Raw genomic sequence first — 24754 nt, forward strand, 5'->3', positions numbered from 1 at the left:
AAATATCATATGTAAGCGTATTTTACAACCGGGCAATTTATATATTTCTATCGACTTAAAAAAAAAAAAATTGCGATGTTGCAATAAAAAACATAAAAATAATTTACTTAAATACTTGTTTCAAAATGTTTGTATGCGGCATACCCTGTAGTTTAATTGAAAGAAAAATTATTTTTAAACGAACATCTTATCTTCACACGTGGAACTCCCTGAGAGAGAAAGAGGGGAAAACAGATACAGAGAGAAGAGAGGGAGAGAAAGTGGGAGAGGAGAAAGACAAAGAGAGAGGAAGGAGAGACGGGGAGAGAGATGAAGGGGTGACAGAGAGAGGGAAGATTCAGAGAGAGGGAGAGGGAAGAGAGATAGAGAGAGGGGGGGGGAGAGATAGTGAGAGAGGAGAGACAGAATGAGGGATATAGAGAGAGGGGGGGGAGATATAGAGTAAATGAAGAAATCGTAAAAACTAATCAATTTTTTATTTATTTTTTATTTTTATTTATTTATTTTTTATTTTTTTATGGAAAATTTAGAACCTAAATATTCTTCTTCGACAATGCAAATAGTCAACCTTACCTCACGAATTCGGATGCTTTTTTTTTATGCAACGTTGTGTTCTTTTCTAACTTGCCTCCCCCCTCTCCTCTTTAATCTTTTCTCATCTTTTGTTGATATTATTCTCCGAAACTTATTCACGATAAAGAATTTCAAACTTGGCTGAACTTGAAAGACCAAAAGCTACAAATCGCATGATCGTCTTAGTAACTTGATGCTCTCCTGTCTTCATCGACATTAGAGAACAGAAAACATTTTATGTTTGCGAGTCTTTAATGCTTGGTTCTTCCAAGTGAATATCATTTATTTTCTTTTGTGTTGGTAAGGAGACAACGAAGAAACAAAAATACCTCGCTGAAAAAAAAAAAAAAATGGTTTATTTTAAATTATGGTTAAACTACAGTCGAGGACATCTTGAATATTCCCTTTTCTTTCACTAGTGTCTGATTAGCTACTTGCCTTTTTGTTATGCGTCACGTAGATTTTTGTGTTATGATATGATGATTGCAACGTCTTGTCAGACGAGTGCTACTCCCTCAGACACTTAAAGTCCATGGGCCCAAAAATGACTTCCATCGCCACAGGACCATTTTAATAGACAAATGCCTGAGGGAGTACCTATACACAGATGGTTACAGAGTCTTAGCTTTGTACGACAGCTAATCTCTCTCTCGGTTCAAAATGTTGAGATCCAGTAACAAGCAAGAGCAAGATAGCCAGCAACAAGTTAAACTGCAGACCAGCTTACTGCGGGTACTGGTCTCCCGATTTGCTTCTCCTAGAAAGGTTGCCTTCACCACGGCTTACGGGAGCCCTCTCCACCCTAACATATACATACATACACACAAACACACACGGCGCTAGTTGGCTGTTGACCCCGAAAAAGGGTTCATTCGCCCTTTGGAAGGTCTTGTTTTTAATCCTTCAGGGAGACTTATATATATGCCATTTAGCATAATCATTCGAAGCCTTGACTATTGTACGGGCGGCCAGGTTTCGATCCTGGCTTGAGGTAGTTGCCTGTCTAGCCACACTAATGAGCTGTGATACAGCGAAACAGTACTGTAATTTTATTTCGGGCGACAATTTTATCGTTCCACTCTGTACATCAGATTTTACCGAAATTCAAATCACGTGTGCAACAATAATTCAGAAATTTTTTTAACATTTCAGCTTCTTTAGACTATATTAGGGGACCAAACAAGAGGGGAAAACAATAAAAACAAAGAAACTAACATCGCATGATAGGCATAGTTCAAAATGTATGTTTGATGCCAAGCAACGTCGAGTCTTCCTGCTAGTATATATATATATATATATATATATATATATATACATACACACTAATGAGAGTTACCAACTTAATAGGTCCTGCACTGTCAGTTAAGCTTCAACCTCTTGTCCACTAACGAAATGTTTCCTCCCTTTGCTTGTTTTACAAGTATATTAATGGTAGGTGCTCCGACGAACTACAAGCCCTTGTAACCCTTAGACATAAATACCTTCGATAAGCAGCAAAATCCCACCCTTACACAGTAGAGATCCCCAGATGCCTCCCCTGACATGCAGAAGTTCAAATGTAATGTAAACAGATATTTTGCTGCTCAACTCCTTACATAGTATCTCCACTAATAATGTCCCAGACTGTAGACGCCTACATCAAAGTGGCATTGTGCCTTGGGGGGGGGGTGAAAATGCAATGATATATATATATATATATATATATATATATATATATGGGTTAATAAATGCAATTATATCAAAGACACAAGGAACCTGATAAAATCTTTAATTGAATTATCTCCCTTTATCTGGGTCGATGGACAGGTTATGTTGGTAAGCATTTGTCTCCCAGAATGCGAAGTAATTTTTAACTGAGTCCTTATAAACTTAGAGTTTATTGATTTTTATATATAATTATGCCTTTAAATATATATTTGCACTTTATAAATATATGTAAATTAATAAAAATTAAACCTCAAAAGAAGAATAAAAATTACAAAAAAATAATGAGAATTGGCGTACACAAAAAGAAAAAATATTAATACAATTTTATGTAAGGAGTTAGTTTCGTATGCACAACCTATGTAACCCTAACCCTAGTTAACATATTGCAGACAATAAATATTAGATAAATAAAGTAATATCATTATATAAATAAGACAATAAATCTCTATATATATAAAAGCGAAAATGTGTGTATGTATGTATGTATGTATGTGTGTGTGTCCACTAAACTTTCGACAGACAGAACAAAAATTAACAAACTCGGTATCATATTGAAGCTCCATCCTTCGCCCAAATAAAATAGAAAAATTGGCCAAAAACGTTAATTTTTTCACTCTGAAATCAACAATTTTCTACAAGGGGGAGTCAACAAAAACTGTCCTCTCATGACGATATCGGTTCTACGCATGCGTCAGATGACGTCATGACCTGATTTAGTTTAAATAGTTGAAAAACTGACTAAATTTTATGTACGTCGTATTAGCTCAGTTGGTTAGAGCGTTGGTTCATTCTCTAAACGTGAGATTCTTTTTTTTTCGATTTTTTAAATTTTAATATTGAAGCAGTGTTATTTAAGCCATTTTTCAGGTAACATTCGTTTTTCTGTTTTTTATTTTTACTTCGCTTATTCTTAGGTTTTCATTAACACCCCAGCCCCGACCGACCACACACACCCCAAAACACCTGGGTACCCACCAATGTTTTCAATTTTAATATCGAAACAGGTTTATTTAAGCCATTTTCACGCGTTTTTTTTGGAGGGGGGTAGTTTTAACGTTGGTTTTTCTTTTTTCTTTTTTCGATTTTTACATTTAACATCGTTCGTTTGCGTTACGTTAGTTTTTTTATGGTTTTTTTTTTCGATGTTTTGATTACCCCCCCCCCCACACACACCGCCCGGGTACCCCCCCCCCCGCTTAAGTTTTAACGTCCGTTTTTCTGTTTTCTTTTTTTACTTCGATTATTCTTAGGTTTTCATTGACACCCCCACCCCCGCCCGACCACACACACCTCCGAACACTCGGGCAACGCCGGGTACCCCCCCGCTAGTATTAGATAAATAAAGTAATATCATTATATAAATAAGACAATAAATATTAGATAAAGTAATATCATTATATAAATAATTTCTTTGTAGTCTAAAACCTTTTTAGATCATTTTTAATTCAAACGTTGACTAAAACCTGATTAACTTTACAAATAAATATGCGATGCTGAGTCTTCTATGAATTTTCTTTTTTCTAACATTATATCGTCATGCCTTCTTTCTAAGTAAAAGATTTCAACTTTTCTGATGAGTATATGCAGGACAAAATTCATTATTGACATAATAATCGATTCTCTCTACATAACGAAACTGATCTGTAAAAAAATGTACCGAAAATTTAATATTCTGAAAGAGCAGTTATGTAAAAAAATAAATATTTGGCTCTTCGAATGTACTGTCATTCTTTTTATATATATATATATATATATATATATATATTACTGATTTCAAAAGTGAAAAAATATGACTTGGTGCAATCTGCTGAAATTGAAACCAAAACATTTAGCACTCCTGCCATGTTCCCTACTGTTTGAGCTATCGAAAGCTAAGAAAGACCTAAAATTAAACCACTTTGAGCTATGAATGAATTTGTGTAAGCACAAATATAATAGAAATATTTCAGTAAGTTGAAATGAACATTTTGCATTTCAACTTGCCGACATATTTCTGTACGCATTATTAATCCATGCCAACAAAGACTTTATTCATTATAAACCATCCTTGGTGTATTATTATTTTCTGTTAATTTCAGTGTTATGTGACCAGTAGTTTTAGAGTTTATCGGTTAAATAGTTTCATACACACACATCTATTGTATATATAAAATAGTAGCGTTAGTATGTGTGTATGTAACTCTCCTAGAGATTAAATCACTGAACCGATTAAGACCAAACTTGATATGAATAGAATCCTCCAACTAGGGATGGTGCATACCATTTTATAAGGTTAAGGTCAAATGTTAAGGTCGGGTATCTTTGTTAGTACATTATATAATATATATAATATGTATATATATATATATATATATATATACTAGCAAAAGTATGCGTCGTTGACTGGGTTCAAAAACAGCCTACAGAAAATGGACTCTGCTTTATGAAAGTATGATAGGTTATGAAAAGGAAGGGTTGTAAATTTGGGTTGAATTTGAGGGTATCAAAACTAAAGAAAACTCGATGAAAGTAAAAATAAAATAGATAAACCCCATAATTTATTATACCATACCTGTTCACACTGAAACACTTATCACAATATTCTGTGGATCTATATTAAAAAACCTTGTTAAACTTTGTGACATATTTCCATTCTATGGAGGTCAGGCGCGAACGAACACCCCATAATTTTATTATACCATATTTCTTCAAACTGAAACATAATTATCAAAGTATACTTACGCAGATAGATATGAAAAGTCTTTATTAAAGTTTGCGCCTATTTTCATTCTATGGAGGCCATGCGCGAACGCAGACCCCACAATTTTATTATACCATCCCTATTTAAGTTAAAACATACTTATCAAAGTATTATTATGTACATCTATATCAAAAACACTTGTAAACGTTTTTTTTTTAATTTTTAAGTCTTTTATTTCCATACTTTGTGGACCAGGCACGAACGCAGACCCCACAATTTTAATGAACCACCGTTCTGCCAGATGAAACATACCCATTCCTGTGTCTCGATACATCAATCATTATATGTAATCAGTTTTTTAAAATAGTCAACCATATAGGAGCCTATTCGTGACCAGACACACACAGACATTCAGCTTTATATTATAGATATATATTATATATATATATATATATATATATATATATATATATATATATATATATATATAGAGAGAGAGAGAGAGAGAGAGAGAGATAGAGAGAGAGAGAGAGATAGATAGATAGAAAGAATAGTGTTAAATACATCGTTTCACAATATCATTATAATTCCTATAATTCAATGGTCTGATGTATTATCGTTTATTAATAAAGTTTATTTTCTTATTTTTATATACGTACTAGCTGGATGCGCAGCGTTGCCCGGTCATACAATACGCTTAAACATGATATTTTAATTCATACAGATTGCGTATTTATTATTATAGAATCAATCCTCTATTGAATATTATATATTATGAGGAATAATTTGCTCGGTGAACTAATTCAAAAAATGAAATGAATAAATAAAAAAATAATAATGATAATATTATTCATCAAATTCCGTCTGTGTTTGTTTACAATATTACATCAGCTGATATTTAGGCTTGGGGAGCTAAAAATAGTTTTCCTTCTCTTATAGATAAAAAAGAAGAATTTTTACAGCGCATTATTTTATAAGCTTACACCGATGTAACGTAAAAATATTCCCCTGTAAAAATTCTTTTTTATCTATAAGAGAAGACGAACTATTTTTAAGATTGGATTTTTTCGATCTTCCATACTTATCGGATGAATTTCTGTACAAAACATATCTAAGAACACTGCCAGACATATAAATTAGCTTTGTGTGAAATTTGCAAAAGATAGACTCAACAATACCGCTGGAAAAATGGTGGGATCCTTCTATCGATCCAGTAGATATCTCACTGCTGATGCAATTCTCTATCTATATAAGAGCCAGGTACGTCTAAGGATGGAGTACTATGGCCTCATCTGGGCAGGAGCTGCTGGAAAGGATTTATCTTGCTTTTATAGGGTTTAAAATAGACTTTGTAGCCTCGTAGGAGATGTCCTTTTCTCTTCCCTGCAACCTCTATCTCACAGAAGAGATGTTGAGAGTTTATCTCTGCTTTATCGTTATTTTCATGGCAAGTGCTCGACTGAGTTTCAATTTATGGTCCCCCCCCTTCGCCAAACTTTCACAAGAAACACTCGCCTAGCTGAAAACACTATCAATAATTTCTCCACTCTTTATCTGCGCCTAAACCTAAACATAGATTCCATGAACAAAGCTTATTTCTTAGAACTGCACGCCTATGGAATTGTCTTCCGTTTTCCTGCTTTCCAGCTGACTACAATATGGTAGTTTTCAAGTCCAACGTAAACAAATTCTTGATGAGCCGTTCCACTTAAGTTAACAAATTTTCCGAATTTCCATTACTAACGGTTACTATATTGTCCAATTGACTACTGTACACTCTTAACCCTTATCCTCGAGTGGTCTCTGGGCCTTGGTATGTGGTTATGCCTCGGTAAAAAAAAAATTAAAATTTCATCTTTAAGCGAACTATATGACCGGGCAGCGCCAGCCGTTCCGCTAGTATAGAATAATTTTGACAATAAAACATTGAGGTGCTCAAGCATAATATGCTTACACATAATGGGAAAGAATAACCCTTTTCCATTAACACTTCATCTCTATTGTCTTCGAAATGCCATTTTAGAATGCAATGTTCCTTTATTCAACAATACGAGAAAATATTAGAGTAGGAATGTCAATGGTGCGAACTTATTTCTTCCTGATACAACTCCTCGAGGATGTTCCGAGTTAATTAAGGTGACGTAGCAACAAAGGATCTTTTGTCTGCGATTCTGTCTTCATATGAAGTGCATGAACTGTTCCTGCATTCAGTAGAGAGATAAAAAAAAAAGAAATGAATAAAACCGATTTGTTTTCAAATATTATGATGAGGTAGATGTCAGTATAACAAGTGCACTAACAGCTGAAATTCGGCAGCTGCCAACCAAAAATATTTATTTAAAAACAAAAACAAAAAAAAGAAAAAAGTTTGTTGGCTGACTCGAACACTTTCTTTTACTAACGAGTCACCATTTATCAAGGCCGAAAGCTGCTCAAGGATAAGTGTTTATGAGATGGATGAATTATTTTTAGATTATGGCGGAGCGACACTGGGTTTTTTTGTTGATAGTCGATTTAGGAAAATCGATTATTATTAAAAGTTAAATGTTCAATAAAGAACATCATTATTTGTCGGTATGCAGAATTAGATCATGTACAAATATGTTTATAGTTTCTTGGAATTTAAAACGGGTCTTGGAGAACAATAAACAAAAGAATAAAAAAATATGACCACAACGAAATGAATGTTAAAATACTTAAACACAGATTTCAAAATAACAGATTGGGGTAGAGGAAACGTAATTAAAAAGTTGCATGTGAGTTGAATGACGTAATAGAAAACAAAGAGTTAGATATATACGGAGTTAGTTAAAGGGAGAGAGTCAGAGTTGGTCAGTTCAGACAGGGAGTGATACTGGTCGGGTTGAACTGACGCAGAAGTCCACTAGCGACAGGGCCTCTGGTCCTGTATGCCGGGAGAAGCAGAATCTAAGACGCCTACAATAGATCGAGCTTCAAAATGATACTGATCTCGTCAGGATCCGTCACCTCAGTCGAATGATTTTTCAAGACATACAAACACACACACACACATGCCTTTTATATATAGACTAGCGGGGGTACCCGGCGTTGCCCGGGTGTTTGGAGGTGTGTGTGCTGTTAAATAAAAAAGAAGGGGGTTGGGATCGAACCCTTGAGGCGAAGTTTGAAAATAAAATGTGAAAAAAAAACATGAACCGTTCGGTCAGCCAGAATGAGTTACTGAAAGATGTTTGAATTTATTTAAGTAAGAACCAAATTGACAGGTGCCTGCACGGAAGTCGTAGAGCGTTACGATGATGACGACGTAAGCAATAGCTATTCAGCAAATGAGGTCAATGACCAGGTTTGTTTAAGCGAAGTAAAGAAAGAAAACAAAAACGAACGTTAAAACTGAAGCAAGGAGGGGGAGAGTAATCAAAACATCGAAAAAACTAACGTAAGGCAAACGAACGATGTTAAATGTAAAAATCGAAAAAGCAAAAAAGAAAACAGAAAAACGAACGTTAAAACAACAACAAAAAAAGCATGTGAAAAATGGCTTAAATAAGCCTGTTTCGATATTAAAATTTTAAAAATCGGTGGGTACGAAGTAAAAAAAAAAACAAACAGAAAAACGAACGTTACATGAAAAATGGCTTAAATAACACTGGTTTAATATTTAAATTAAAAAAATCGGAAAAAAGACCTCTCATACCACGATTCGAACCCAAAACGTTTAGATAACGAACTAACATGCTAACCAACTGAGCTAACGCGCCGTACATAAAATTTAATCAGTTCTTCAACTATTTAAAGTAAATCAGGTCATGACGTCATCTGACGCATGTGTAGAACCTGTCGTCGTCAGGAGGGGACGGTTTTTGTTGACCACACTTTCTTGACATGACAAGGTTTTAAAACCTTGTAGGTGATGTCCTTTTCTTCTCTCTGCAACCTCTTCTCCACAGAAGAGACGTTGCAAGTCTATCATTATTTTCATCGCAAATGCTTCAATTTATAGTCTTCCATGCAAGACTTTCGCAGCAAGCATTTGTTTAGCTACAACCACTATCAACCATTTCTCTCACTCTATCTGTGACTAAATCTAAAGACACATTCCATGAATAAAGTTTCTTTCCTAGAACTCTGTACCACGGACCTGCTTTCCACCTGACTACAACATAGTCGTCTTCAAGTCCAATGTAAACAAGTTTCTGTGGAGTTGTCCCACTTTAATAATCAAAGCCCACCCACCATTACCAATCACTAGGCCGTTGCCTCACTGGCCACCATACACTCATTAACCCTTATCCTCGAGTGGTCTTTGGGCCTTGGTAAGTGGTTACTTGTTTATAAAAAAAATTGTTTACATTGGACTTGCAAAGAATGTTGCAGTCAACCAAGAAGCAACCCCATGAAACTGTGTTCCATAGATGGGCAGTTATAGGAAAGAAACTTTGCTCATTGAAGTGCTGTTAAGTTTTAGATACAAAAAAAAACGGAGAAAGAAAAATTATTGATAGTGATTATAGCTAGTTTTTTGTTGTAAAGTTTTTACAGGTGGAGTACAATAGATTGAAGCTCAGTTGAACACCTGCTATGAAAACTTTGTTATTAATAACACTGGGCAACAATTTTTTTTTACTTTCCACAGCTGATTTTTCATCGATGAAATGGCATCTGTTTTACTCCACCAGGTCAGGTTTTTGTGCTGATTTAAAAGATAAAAATATCAGATCTTACGACAGAATCGATTATATTTTTCCGGCATTATCAGCTGATTTTTTGTCAACCCATATCATCCTAGATATACTTTTAAGAGAAAAAATGTCTTGCCAACAATATATAGATTACCTGATAGAGACATCGATTACTGTAAATTGATTGGTGGGAATCGATAAAGGCAAGTACACAGAAACTGAATGTTGCTTCACCAGTGTTCAAACTTGAGGGCTTGAACTTTCCTAGAATATGCTCAGCAGCAGAGAGACCTCTCTTTAGATTCCAACAATATAGTCAGCCATCATGACTGCCTCCTAGCGACCCTGATACTTAACCTCCATCTCTTTCGGATCATGATGGAATCTCTTCCCTTGATCATCACTCATTGAACCCAGGTCTCAGGAAACTGGTCCCTATGTGAAAATAGGTAGTGGATCTTGACGCTCATGTTGCAGCCCAGGTTTCTGAAAGCAGTCAGTATGTTGTTGACATGTTCTACATAGTTTCTGGTCTTATTGTTCCTATTTACAATGTCCCCCCACGGGACAGAGTTAGACACCAGGGTCGTTTTTTAATGTGGAGAAAAGGAACAAAAATAAAAATTGTCTCAGTCGTGAAGGATTTCTCCTCCACTGACAGAGAACAAGAAATTGAAGTGTAGATCTGAAGAACAGATACTACATTTTGATCTTGACCCGAAGGCCAAGTGTTACAAAAAAAGTTATTCACTACCAGAACAAATGCCTTCCACCTTTCCAGTTCCACTTTGTTCATCGAGTTTTCGAACTTTGGATCTCTGATGAGATGCTGGACCTGAGGACGGTCAAAGATGTTAGCTTCCAACTTCTTCGTGTTCAATCCTGGAAAAGTCTAGCACAAGTAAGTGAAGCAGCCACCATTATTGTCCAGAGTCTTAGTGAACTGCTTGATTAAGCTGAACTTGATGTGCAGTGGTGGGAATAGTATTCTGTCTCTGGCCCTCAGAGAGTTGTTGATGACGTTCCATTCTTTGCAAGACACCAATTCCTCCCGCCAGTCCTAAGCACCAATTTTTGGAAGATTTTGAGGTTTTATGACTTCAAACTGATCCCTTTTCGACATAATCACCCAGAACTATTGGACCTGAATACTTCTTGCCATTAAAATATTTATTTCCAATCAAAACAATTATTTGACATGGCATTTTACCAGGCCATCTTTTTCTAAAATGCTAATTAAAAAAAAAACAAAAAAAAAACGACAGATGCTCAAAACCTTGACCTAATTGAACAAAATCAATGTGAGTTTTGGATTTAGTGCATCAGATTTGTCCTAAATCAGCTGAAAATGCATACAACAAATTTGTTGTTGACTAGTGTAATCACAGATTATAATTTTTAAAATTGACAAAGTAGGCGTTTAATATTAACGTCAGTGCAAAAAAAAAATAAAAACTCAAATTTTATATATATATATATATATATATATATATATATATATATATATATATAATATATATATATATATATGTTATTTATTTTTGCGATACGTCTTGAATGAATGCAATTATTTACGAAAGTGCATTTTTAGTGAAATGCGAGTTGGGAATAATTTTCCCTTTAACCAATTTGGTCCCTCCCGGCATATATATTATTTTTAGAATATAATTATCCACTGACACGTGTTTCGTCGTCTACAACTCATCAGAGTGGCTGAATCTAGCGAGATTCGAAATCGGAACTCCATGGTAAGAAGCCTAAACCCTTACCCCACGTCCACCTTGCTGACTGTTTCGATATATCGCGATTTACGTAGATGTTATTTGTTTTTGCGATACGTCTTGAATGAATTCAATTATTTATTAAAGTGCATTTTTACCTAAATGCAAATATATATATATATATATATATATATATATATATATATATATATATAACTATGGACCGTCCAACCGCCCTTGCTTGTATTTTGTCTATCAAAAATATTGTTGTTATGGAAACCACCTTGTATTTAATAAAATTCACACTCCTTTCGACAGTTCAATCATATTGAGTACAAATAAACTTCAATCTTTGCTTAACTTATAGACATACTTTCAATCATGAAACTTTTGTTATGTTTTGGTTTCAGTTTCGATTCTAACTGATGGCACTCAAATCATATTTTTTTTTTGTTACTTTTGAAACCATGACTATATGTTGGGTTCAAAAGAGAGTCGCCAACCTGATAGGTCCTGAACTGTCATCTAAGCTTCAGCTTCTGTCCCATCGACGAAAAGTTGCATCCCTCTGCCTGTTCTACAAGTACTTTAACGGTGAATGCTCTGACAAACTGCAAGCATTGTATCTCCTCGACGTAAATACCCCCTGACAAACAGCTAAATCCCACACAGTAGAGATCCCTAGATGTAAGAGAGCCTTCTACTCTAGTAGTTTCTTCTCCAGAACCGCTAGAATTTGAGATTCCCTTCCGGGCCTCCGCTTCCCCAACTGTACTGACATGCAGAAGTTCAAGTGTAACGTGAACCGACATCTTGCTGTCCAACTCCCTACATAGTACCTCTGCAGCTTATGTGCCTGATAATAGCCCCCTACATCAAAGTGGTAATGTGCCTCGTTTGGGGTGAAAATGTAATAAATAAAAAATATCATATTTAAGCGTATCTTACGACCGGGCATTGCCGACGGCCTTTATATATATATATATATATATATATATATATATATATATATACACGTGTGTGTGTATGTGTGTGTGTGTGTGTGTTGGTTCATAGTTGTGCTTATTACTATTGTAGATGGTAGAATTAATTCATGGTTGAAGATTATTAAAGAACAAAGCATCTACATTATAAGAACTCTGGAATGCCTGTCTATGGAAACAGCAAAGAAAAATGTTGGTTTCCAGGTAAGATTGGAAATAGGAAATTCTGCATCCGACTAATGAGGAAGCGGATCTCGGGCTGTGAATAATGGACGGAAAAAATTTGAATTGGACATATGTAAGGCGGAAATGAGTGACATTATTGAAATCAGGAATGGATAATGGAAGAATAAGAATTGGCGAGTGATGATAATGGAATGCGTGTTGGGGTGAAAGGGTATGAAATGAAAGGAGGGGAGGGGCAAGAAAGGGTGGGGGTAAGTGAAGAAAGGGAAGGAGATGAATGAAGCGGGGGAGTAGAATTAGAAAGAATAATGGGAATGAAAGCTCTGACAAGGATATGTGGAAAAGAGAAATAAAAAAGCAAAATGATGTAAAAAAAAAAACAAAAAAAAAACGAGAAAGATGGAAATGCGACAAAAGGATGAGAAGATGATAACTGCCTAAAATAAAATAAAAAAGTATCTATAGCCGCCAAAAGTAATGGACACGAGTGCATTAAATCTAGCATTAAGCACCCTTGTGATGCCGTGGGCATCAAGGTCGGATAGGCAAAACTTCTACTACTTCAAAGGAAAAAAATGATATAAAAAACAAAATCGCATGAGAATGCCCTTATATGGATGAAAGCTAGCACTTCTTTAAAGATAAATAAATGTCTCTTTTAAAGAAAAAATCTGAATTGTTTAGCTTTTTAAAAAAAAGTTTTAAATATCCATAGCGATATTTTTTAAAAGCGCTACCTTAATTTTTAATACGTTATCATGTTAGCCGCGTGTTACACTTAAAAAAAACAAAAAAACTAAAACTGTCCATTTAACAGTCTAGCAGACGTATTACTCAGAGAGAGATTTTTATATTTCCAAGAAAAGAAAAAAAGAAAAAGAAAAAGAGATTCATAAAAAGCAAAAAACAAAAATAATCACTTGAGAATGCCCTCTTATGCGCGAAAGGTAAACAAACATCTCAAAGAAAAAATATATCGTTTGGCATTAAAAGAAATTTTAATATATATATATATATATATATATATATATATATATATATATATATATATATATATATATATACCAAATTAAAAGAAATTTTAATATATATATAATATATATATATTAAAATTTCTTTTAATGCCAAACGATAAAAATATTTTTCTGTGATTTATTTTAATTTGAAGTTCGCTGCCTCTAAAAAGAACACCTTTATATATATATATATATATATATATATATATATATATATATATATATATATATATATACAAATATGTGGTTTATTCTCAAAGATTAATTTTAGGCATTTATAATTAAAATACAATTTCGGGCTTATATCGCGCAGGTATATGGCATAATCTATAAGTTCAATTTGATTTTTATCCAATAAAAGTAGCTGCTAATGGTCAAAATTGAAAGGCAGGCATAAGTTGATTAAACGTGGGGATATAGCGAAAGGGAGCTACGAAAACAATCTTGCCAGGCATAAAAAAAGATTTAGCTATCTTCACCACGTTTCACTTCTGACTTCCTGCCTGTGAAGTTATATCTTGACATATGGCTCTAATTCTATTCTTTAACTGCTTATAATCTTTCCAATTTCACATTAGTCTAGACATGTGAAAAGTTCCATAATTTTTATAGACGTCGAGGACATTGCTAAAGCTGCTGCAAAGAAGGTGGGTTCCCTCTATCAAGCTAGAAGACTACTCACACATGCATGGAGTAAGTACTATGACCTACTAAACCACATATGTAAAGACAAAACAAAACAATCAACAAATTGGCAGAGTTTTGTTATTAAGAATGTGGTGAAGCTCTTTAGAGTATACACATAAATAGATGAGTAGAACTGTTCTAGATACATTTTTTTATGAAATTAGACTCCAATATAAACAGAAATTGTTGCAACTGTTAAAAGAGTCAATAAAGTCACCTACCTTGGCGATACAATTCCAACGGGCAGATCAACGTAACTATAAGACAGCATATATCCACCGCATAAAAAGTCTTCAGGCAGCTGTCAATTTTTTTTAAAGAGAGGAAGCATACAGCACCCATGTCCAACTTTTATTCATGTATGGCTCTGAGATGTGGTCAATGACGAAACCTTAAAACTATCATCCTAGATGCAGAGTTTTGTTTGGTAGGGAAAACTGGCGGTTTCACTTCTATGCAAAATTGCATTGTACAACAACGTCTCAGTTGATATGGCCACATCAATCACCGACAGCCATTCGATACACTTCAAAGGTGTGTCCCATATCCAAGTCGATAATGTTGTCGGTTGCTTAAGATACGGAGGGGAACAATTTATGATGAACTGTTCGATGGCAGAAGTGAAACATAAAAGTTGGAAATTGTTCAGAAAAAGTCTAACCTCGGTTTAAAACACAAAAGCGAAAAATGAAAATAATAACAAATGCAAAATATATATGTTCTCATTGTTTTTTGGTGAAAGTCTGCAGTTCAACCCAAATAAAAAAAATACTCGCCACGGAACGAAAATATCATATTCCAAAAATCATATACATTCATCAAATAGTTTTATTTTTAACTAAGAAAATCAAATCTTATGAGTAAGGAAAAGGGAAGTGTCTCACGTCGTCAAAAAAAAAAAAAGAAAAAAAAAAAAGAAAAGGGCAAATAAGTCCACAATAATTAAAACTTGCGAGATCAGCCATGTAGTGCAAACGATTTCACATTAATCGCTAAAAATCATTAAACAATAATTTTATTTATAGAAATAAAACTACTTCATCAATTTACTTGATTTTTGGGATATGACATGTTCGTTTCATGACATCAGAATAAGTTTTTGTACTTTTTTCTAGTTCTGTGGAATTCTGGATAAGAACCTTGTTTTTTTGTTTTTTTTTTTGTAATCGATGCTTTAAAATTTTATTTCAACATGTACTTTTTTAAAAATTCAATGTGAACTTAAAAAGCATATGTGTACTTAAAAAAATATTTGATGTATACAGGGTGACCCCCCCCCCCAAAAAAAAACTCTAATTAGGCCGCGCTGTTTCTTAGTGTTTTGTCCGAATGAAATGAAATTTTGGTCATAACTAGTTTATTATATTCAAAACATCACATCAAAACACTAGGGTATTTGGCCTTTTTTTTTCTCCGTTGACTGTAAAATGCTCAGAAAAACAATTGAATGTCCTGCTTTCTTTTTTTTTGGGGGGGGGGTGTCACCATGTATATGTATATACATGTATTTTTTTATACATTTTTTTAGATCATTTAAAAACTCCAAACAATCTGTAATAAATTGTTCTAAAAAGAAATGAATACGTCATCCTTTTGGAATACCTGCTGTAAAAAACAAACTTTTAAACAATTGACATTACTAAATCAACAGACAAATGAAAAAGAAATCATTTTAACCAATTCACGCTGCCAACGTGACCTCCTCGAGATTTGAACAATTCGAAATCAGTTTTTGAAACAACACACGGCTTCACTCTTCTGTTTGACTGCTAGCAATATAGAAGGACTAACAGAGCTACCCGCCGTTGCCCAGGACAAACATGTAACATGTTTCTATTAAAATAATAACACCTTTCTCTAGTTCTTTCTTTTTACCACCCCCTATTTCTTTTCCAGCACAAAATTCATAATGATCGGTTTATAAGTTTTGAAATACATGTCATACATAGAAATACATAAACGTATACAAATTTGTAACATTACGCATGCGGCATAATCATATTGCCACAATGGTTCCTGTTAAATCACCAAAATTAAACGATGTTGAACTTGGTCAGTATCATATTGGCGACTATTTGCGAATACCAGGTGCTGTATTTTAGAGAGATTCTTCCGGCACTGCTTCTAGTCGTTCTGGACTTCTCTTTGCCACTAGACTTAAGCAATATCGGTAATTGTACAACTTTTGCTTCAAATTGCATTGTTATCATGAAGGAACCGATGCATCCATGGCCTGAAAGTTTCATATCTTTGTTACAGATATTAACGGCGTGAGACTAAGAAAGTAGCACCCATCATGAACGTGTGTCAGAAGCAGAGATGCATCATTAAATTCCTAGTAAAAATGCATTGAGTATGGTTGTGACTATGTAGAAAAATAAATTCTGGAGCAAAACATGTCACTCGTTTTAAGTGGTACCACTCCCGTCTTCGTAGCTCTTCAACTTTTAAAGTTAAAAATGAACAGTAGGCTTTACTTTTGAAAGGAAGCTACATTAGAGACTATTTGGGAATTCCAGATGCTGTATGTTGGAGACATTTTCTACTTATCCTGGTAATTTGCAGTCGTCCTGGGCTTCTCTTTGCCACTGGACTCTAGCAATATCGGTTCAGAAGTGTGGTTGTGATTACACAACCCTTGCTTCACAATAGACTCCCTGCACAGTATGCACTGTGTCTACTTTCTATTGAGAGGCCACTTTATATAAATAGAGATCTAGAAATAAATAATCTTTATTATAGATTAGCAGGGCTACCTGGCGTTTTCCAAGGCAGAGGTATAACAAGTCTATTAAAACTTATTTCTCTCTCTCTCTTCCTCTCAGCTCTCCTTATTTCTATTCCGCCCAGTCCATTCCTCTCTCTAGACATGTACACACACTTAGAGATGCTTTGAGAAATAAGTCAGCAGAAGAGAAAATAATTTAGGTTGAGGCTGGAAAATAGATCCTCCCACCTCCTGATAAAATTTGTGTCAATGAATAAATATTATTTTTCTGAATTTTAGAAAGTATTCATCCAGGGCAACGTTCATCAAAGATATACCAACTTTGTGAGTGTTTGATTTGTAGATATATAATAACAATATATATATAAGATTTCGGGTTAGGAGAGAGAATATATATATATATGTTGATGAGCATAATGGTTAAAGTGTTTGCTAATAGGAACGGGGGTAGGACAAGTCCGAAACATGTTCATAAATCTCTTCTTTTAAACTAGCAGGACTACTCAGCATTGCCTGGGACAAAAGTGTAACATATTTCTATTAAAACATACTTTCCTTTCCTCCATAAACACACTTTCATGGATACCTTGAGAAATGAGTCGGCATAAGGGAAATAACTCTTTGGAAAAAAAATCAAAGTTACATTCTTTTTGTTAGCAGATGGAAAATAAATCACCCACCTCTCCTGGGGAAATCTGCATCACTTTAAAGTCAATAAGTGGATATTTTCTTTTCTAAATTTTAGATATTATTTATACAGGGCAACACCGATCAAAAGCATTCAAACTTTGTGAGTGTTTTTCATTTTTGCTGGAACACACATCTACATGTGCGTTTGCCCTTGATATAATAGATGTAGAAAAAAAAATGGGAAAAAATTCTCTGATGAAGATGGAAGAACCCCGGAAATATAATAAATCTTGTGTTGTATTTGCTTTCTAAATCATAGATGTATTTAAAAAAAAAAGAAAAGAAAAAAAAAACAAAAAACAAACAAACAAAAGAGACAAAAAAAAAAAAGGGTCTCACTTACCTCTGGAGTAGTCTGGTGTTTCAAACCGGAACCAGATCCCTTTCGTTTTTCACATATTTCACCTTCAAGATGGGCTTCCCTACCAGAACCCATCTTGTGAATAGTCCGACCCATATTCTGGTTTGCTGTTGAAGCAATGGGTACCGCAGAGCACGATGTGGCCACATGCGAGGGACACATCAAATGTCTTGGCTCGCTCACACTTCGGTTTGAAGGGCTGCCTTCACGACTACTTGTCTGTGAGTTCTGCCGATCATTGCATCGAATGATGCAGATTGAGATGACCACCGTGACTGGCACCGACACAGTCACAGCCACCAACACTATAAGGATCAACAGATACAGCTGTATCTTGTCGTCCGACTGTATGTTAACTGCATTTAGCATTTCTGAAGTCTTGTTGCTCACAGTTAGCATTAAAGAGAGCGTAGTGTTGGCCGAGAGGATAGGGTTACCACTATCCTTGACAGCAAACTGTAGGTCGTACGATCCAGCATCCTGTGGGGTAACCGCGCGACTGAAAGATAAAATACCCGTGTAGTGGTTGACTGTGAAAAGCTGCTCATCATTTCCGCCGATGATTTCGTATTTCAGAAACGCATTCTCTCGACTGTCACGATCCGATGCCTTGAGGACGGTAATATTACTTTTACTCATACGATGAGGGTAGTAAACAACATCCATTATGAACGGGTTTAAGTTGGGGAACGTGAAGTAGGGTGCGTTGTCATTTATATCTCTGACTTCGATGATGACCTTGGCTGTATTGTTCAACGACGGTCGGCCGTTGTCCTTCACGAATACCTGAAATTTATAAGTGGCTTTAAATTCATGATCCAGTGACATAACCGTTGTTATTAATCCCTGATCAGAGATCTGAAAAGGTATGAAGTCCTTGCCATCGTTTACTAGGGAATAGGTAAGTTTGCCCCCAGGTCCCTGATCCGGATCGGTGGCGTTAATATAACCAATAGGAAACTTGGACTTCTGACTCTCAAAGATGGAAAATCTGAAGGTGTCCCTTGAAAACTGTGGTCGAACATCATTAACATCATTCACCTTGATGGAGAATTTGCTCTCGCTATGCAATGGTGGAAAGCCCTTATCCTGGCAAATGATGGTAATATCATGATGGTCATCCGTCTCTCGGTCCACGGGGTTCTTAATGACTAATTTATATTTCTTCGTTTTCAGACTCTGAAGTTGAAACTTATTATGGTGAAGGTCGCAGCTGACCTCTCCATTCTGACCGATGTCAGAATCAATCACCTTCACGTAAGCGATAAAACTACCGACTCCGATGTCCTCGGAAATGTACGCCGTTTTTCCTGTTGAACGAGAAATAAAATTTACGTCTATCACAGGAACATTATTCTGCTGGTTGATAACGTTAACCATGACCATGGCTATGGAACTCAATGGTGGGCTTCCACCATCCGTGGCCTCGACAAATAATTTATAAACAATCTCTTTTCCGAGAGGAAACTTCTTCCTTAGAAAGATTTCTCCTGTTATTGGATTGAGTTCAAAATGGTTTTTAGCCGTTTCAGGTGTTTTCGAGCTGAAGTAATAAGAAACCTTTCCGTTTTTGCCGGAGTCGACATCTGCAGCAAACAGACTTGCCACAGGTATGATCCTCTCTTGTTCGTTGCCCACGGAAACATTGTAAACATTCTGTGAAAAAACGGGCGTGTTGTCATTAACATCGGTCACTGCAATGTGGACGTTTAGTATGGTTTGCTTTGGTTGTGACCCGCCATCTTTGGCCATCACTTGTATGAGATATGAATCTTTAACTTCCCTATCAAGCCGATCTTTTAAGTCAATGCTTAACTTAGACGTGCCATCAAGACTCTTAGAAACGGATAACGTAAATGGCTCATTCTCTTTATTTTTAAGTTCATAGTTGATCAGCGAGTTGGGAACCCCGACATCTCTATCAATGGCATTCGGAATTGATTTCCGCATACCTTTGCCATCACCTTCTGAAAACGTTATATTTACCTGCTTGTCAGGAAACTCTGGCTGGTGATCGTTTATGTCAAGAATGACTACCTTCACCTCGAGGATTCGGATAAAAGACGTTGCTTTGTGGACAGCTACATCTACCATTTTGAAGCACTCAATGCTGTATGTGCACAGTGTCTCTGCATCTAGGATCTGGGCAGTGTAGAGTTTCCCAGTCTTTTTAGTCACCCTGAAAAGATTGGAGCCGCCGACCACGTCCTTTTGTAGCTGGCTGAAAGTGATAAGGCTGCGATCTTGCGACTGCAGACTGTCCATCAAGTGAGAGTCGGCTGAAATGTCTCCAATGTACGTGCCAGGGCTTTTGCCTTCTTCCACGTGGTAGGTGAGATCTGCGCCCAGGCACCTGTGCAAGAGAGATAGCAGCACACATACCAGTTCCAGCATGTCCACAGTTAGGAAACCGGTTTCACGATTCGATGTCAGGACCCTCCAGTTTTGCTGAAGTCAGGCTTTCAATCTGGAAAATATGTTTAAATCCATCTTTTAGTAAACAAGAACAAATATTCTCAATATACATGCATTCGATCTACTCATTTAGTAAAGAACATACTATTGCAGACTTGTAAATGACAGACCAATGGAAATGCTATTTCAAACTTGCACACGACAGACCAATGGCATGCTTGTACCTGATAGAAAGACTTACTGACCAGCACGTTTGTACCAGTTAAACAGACTGACCGACTGGGATGTGCATACCGACAAACAGACCGATCGACTGGCACATGACAAACAGACTGAACAGCAAGCTCGTACACTACAAACAGGTGAAAATGCTATTTGAAACTTTAGCGTAGCATATTTGCATGGCAAATATTTTTTTTAAGATGCTCTGATGATTTTAAACACAGACATGACAGACCAACGAAAATGCTATTTGAAACTTTAGCGTAGCATATTTGCATGGCAAATATTTTTTTCAAGATGCTCTGATGATTTTAAACACAGACATGACAGACCAACGAAAATGCTATTTGAAACTTAAACATGACGGACTAACAGACTCGCCGATCAACCCTATTCAGAGACGTTTGGACTCGTCTACAACAAAAACAAAAAAGTGCAAAAACTAAAAAAAAAAAGCTTTTTTACCTCATGAAAATTTTAAGATCTTTTTATTTTTAATCGCATTCAATCAATCAATTAATCGAGAAATGAAAATAGTTTTAATTACCCTTTTTTATTCTTCAAATTCACCTTCTCGTCCATCTGTAATTTTATTGGAATTTGAAAAAAAAAATGATTTCTATGATCAGCGTTCGATAATTTGGCATTTATTTCTGTCGTTTAGACAAAGACAGGATTCGAGCAAACGAAATTGTTTGCGAAAATCTAAGAGTACAACGTTCATTTGCTGGCTATAAATTGGTGCATTGTTCCCTTTCTAACATTGATTGGATGGCAATATTTTCGTATCAAATCTTTCCATTTTTATTTTTGCTTATCGGAAAAACAAAAATGCACGGTCATAAACAAAGAGTCGTTTTTAGGTGAATCTAACGTGACCACCATCTTGTGTCTATTTGTATTAAATTCATATTAAGTATTCAAGTTTATTGCTAAACGGATTTTCAAATAGTGATTCACGAATGTACCGTATGTACGAAAGACTTTATTTGGTTTCCTTATAGCTCGTGGGTGAGTAAAATAATGTCCCCCTGTCGATGAAAATATAACAATAGTACTTCCGGTTTCCATTAACTCCTGTTTCTAGAATATGATGTTTATTAAATACTATGTAATAATAAGAAATATATTGTTAATCAAATACTATGTAATAATAAGAAATATATTGTTAATCAAATACTATGTAATAATAAGAAATATATTGTTAATTAAATACTATGTAATAATAAGAAATGTAATGTTAATTAAATACCGTGTAATAAGAAATATATTGTTAATTAAATACTATGTAATAATAAGAAATATAATGTTTATTAAATACTATGTAATAATAAGAAATGTAATGTTAATAAAATACTATGTAATAATAAGGAAAATAATGTTAATTAAATACTATGTAATAAGAAATATAATGTTAATTAAATACTATGTAATAATAAGAAATATAATGTTAATTAAATACTATGTAACAATAAGGAATATAATGTTAATTAAATACTATGTAATAATAAGAAATATAATGTTTATTAAATACTATGTAATAATAAGAAATATAATGTTAATTAAATACTATGTAATAATAAGAAATATAATGTTTATTAAATACTATGTAATAATAAGAAATATAATGTTAATTAAATACTATGTAACAATAAGGAATATAATGTTAATTAAATACTATGTAATAATAAGAAATATAATGTTTATTAAATACTATGTAATAATAAGAAATATAATGTTAATTAAATACTATGTAACAATAAGGAATATAATGTTAATTAAATACTATGTAATAATAAGAAATATAATGTTAATTAAATACTATGTAATAATAAGAAATATAATGTTAATTAAATACTATGTAACAATAAGGAATATAATGTTAATTAAATACTATGTAATAATAAGAAATATAATGTTAATTAAATACTATGTAATAATAAGAAATATAATGTTAATTAAATACTATGTAATAATAAGAAATATAATGTTAATTAAATACTATGTAACAATAAGGAATATAATGTTAATTAAATACTATGTAATAATAAGAAATATAATGTTAATTAAATACTATGTAATAATAAGAAATATAATGTTAATTAAATACTATGTAATAATAAGGAATATAATGTTTATTAAATACTATGTAATAATAAGGAATATAATGTTAATTAAATACTATGTAACAATAAGAAATATAATGTTAATTAAATACTATGTAATAATAAGGAATATAATGTTTATTAAATACTATGTAATAAGAAATATAATGTTAATTAAATACTATGTAACAATAAGAAATATAATGTTAATTAAATACTATGTAACAATAAGAAATATAATGTTAATTAAATACTATGTAATAATAAGGAATATAATGTTTATTAAATACTATGTAATAAGAAATATAATGTTAATTAAATACTATGTAACAATAAGAAATATAATGTTAATTAAATACTATGTAACAATAAGAAATATAATGTTAATTAAATACTATGTAATAATAAGAAATATAATGTTAATTAAATACTATGTAATAATAAGAAATATAATGTTAATTAAATACTATGTAATAATAAGAAATATAATGTTTATTAAATACTATGTAATAATAAGAAATATAATGTTAATTAAATACTATGTAATAATAAGAAATATAATGTTAATTAAATACTATGTAATAATAAGAAATATAATGTTAATTAAATACTATGTAATAATAAGAAATATAATGTTAATTAAATACTATGTAATAATAAGAAATATAATGTTTATTAAATACTATGTAATAATAAGAAATATAATGTTAATTAAATACTATGTAACAATAAGAAATATAATGTTTATTAAATACTATGTAATAATAAGAAATATAATGTTAATTAAATACTATGTAATAATAAGAAATATAATGTTAATTAAATACTATGTAATAATAAGAAATATAATGTTAATTAAATACTATGTAATAATAAGAAATATAATGTTTATTAAATACTATGTAATAATAAGAAATATAATGTTAATTAAATACTATGTAACAATAAGAAATATAATGTTTATTAAATACTATGTAATAATAAGAAATATAATGTTAATTAAATACTATGTAACAATAAGAAATATAATGTTTATTAAATACTATGTAATAATAAGAAATATAATGTTAATTAAATACTATGTAATAATAAGAAATATAATGTTAATTAAATACTATGTAATAATAAGAAATATAATGTTAATTAAATACTATGTAATAATAAGAAATATAATGTTAATTAAATACTATGTAATAATAAGAAATATAATGTTTATTAAATACTATGTAATAATAAGAAATATAATGTTAATTAAATACTATGTAATAATAAGAAATATAATGTTTATTAAATACTATGTAATAATAAGAAATATAATGTTAATTAAATACTATGTAATAATAAGAAATATAATGTTTATTAAATACTATGTAATAATAAGAAATATAATGTTAATTAAATACTATGTAACAATAAGGAATATAATGTTAATTAAATACTATGTAATAATAAGAAATATAATGTTAATTAAATACTATGTAACAATAAGAAATATAATGTTAATTAAATACTATGTAACAATAAGGAATATAATGTTAATTAAATACTATGTAATAATAAGAAATATAATGTTAATTAAATACTATGTAACAATAAGAAATATAATGTTAATTAAATACTATGTAATAATAAGAAATATAATGTTTATTAAATACTATGTAATAATAAGAAATATAATGTTAATTAAATACTATGTAATAATAAGAAATATAATGTTTATTAAATACTATGTAATAATAAGAAATATAATGTTAATTAAATACTATGTAACAATAAGGAATATAATGTTAATTAAATACTATGTAACAATAAGGAATATAATGTTAATTAAATACTATGTAATAATAAGAAATATAATGTTTATTAAATACTATGTAACAATAAGGAATATAATGTTAATTAAATACTATGTAACAATAAGAAATATAATGTTAATTAAATACTATGTAACAATAAGGAATATAATGTTTATTAAATACTATGTAATAATAAGAAATATAATGTTTATTAAATACTATG

General features: G+C 32.7%; 1 protein-coding gene across 9 annotated transcripts in view; it reads right to left on the reverse strand.

Annotated features, from left to right (window-relative positions):
* Nucleotides 1-24754, reverse strand: part of LOC145241981 (protocadherin gamma-A11-like) — a 771034-nt gene that overhangs the window by 292641 nt on the left and 453639 nt on the right. For all 9 annotated transcript variants that reach the window (XR_013862633.1, XR_013862632.1, XR_013862631.1 and 6 more), the window contains one exon: nt 17976-20460. Coding sequence is in view for 4 of the 9 variants with exons in the window: in XM_080104852.1 (XP_079960978.1) it covers nt 17976-20387 (2412 nt within the window). In the remaining 5 variants the exon portion in view is untranslated. The remainder of the gene's footprint in view (nt 1-17975; nt 20461-24754) is intronic.

The sequence above is a fragment of the Euprymna scolopes genome, chromosome 21 (assembly GCF_053919585.1).
Source record: "Euprymna scolopes isolate OS-2025 chromosome 21, ASM5391958v1, whole genome shotgun sequence".
NCBI classification, from domain to species: Eukaryota; Metazoa; Mollusca; class Cephalopoda; order Sepiida; family Sepiolidae; genus Euprymna; species Euprymna scolopes.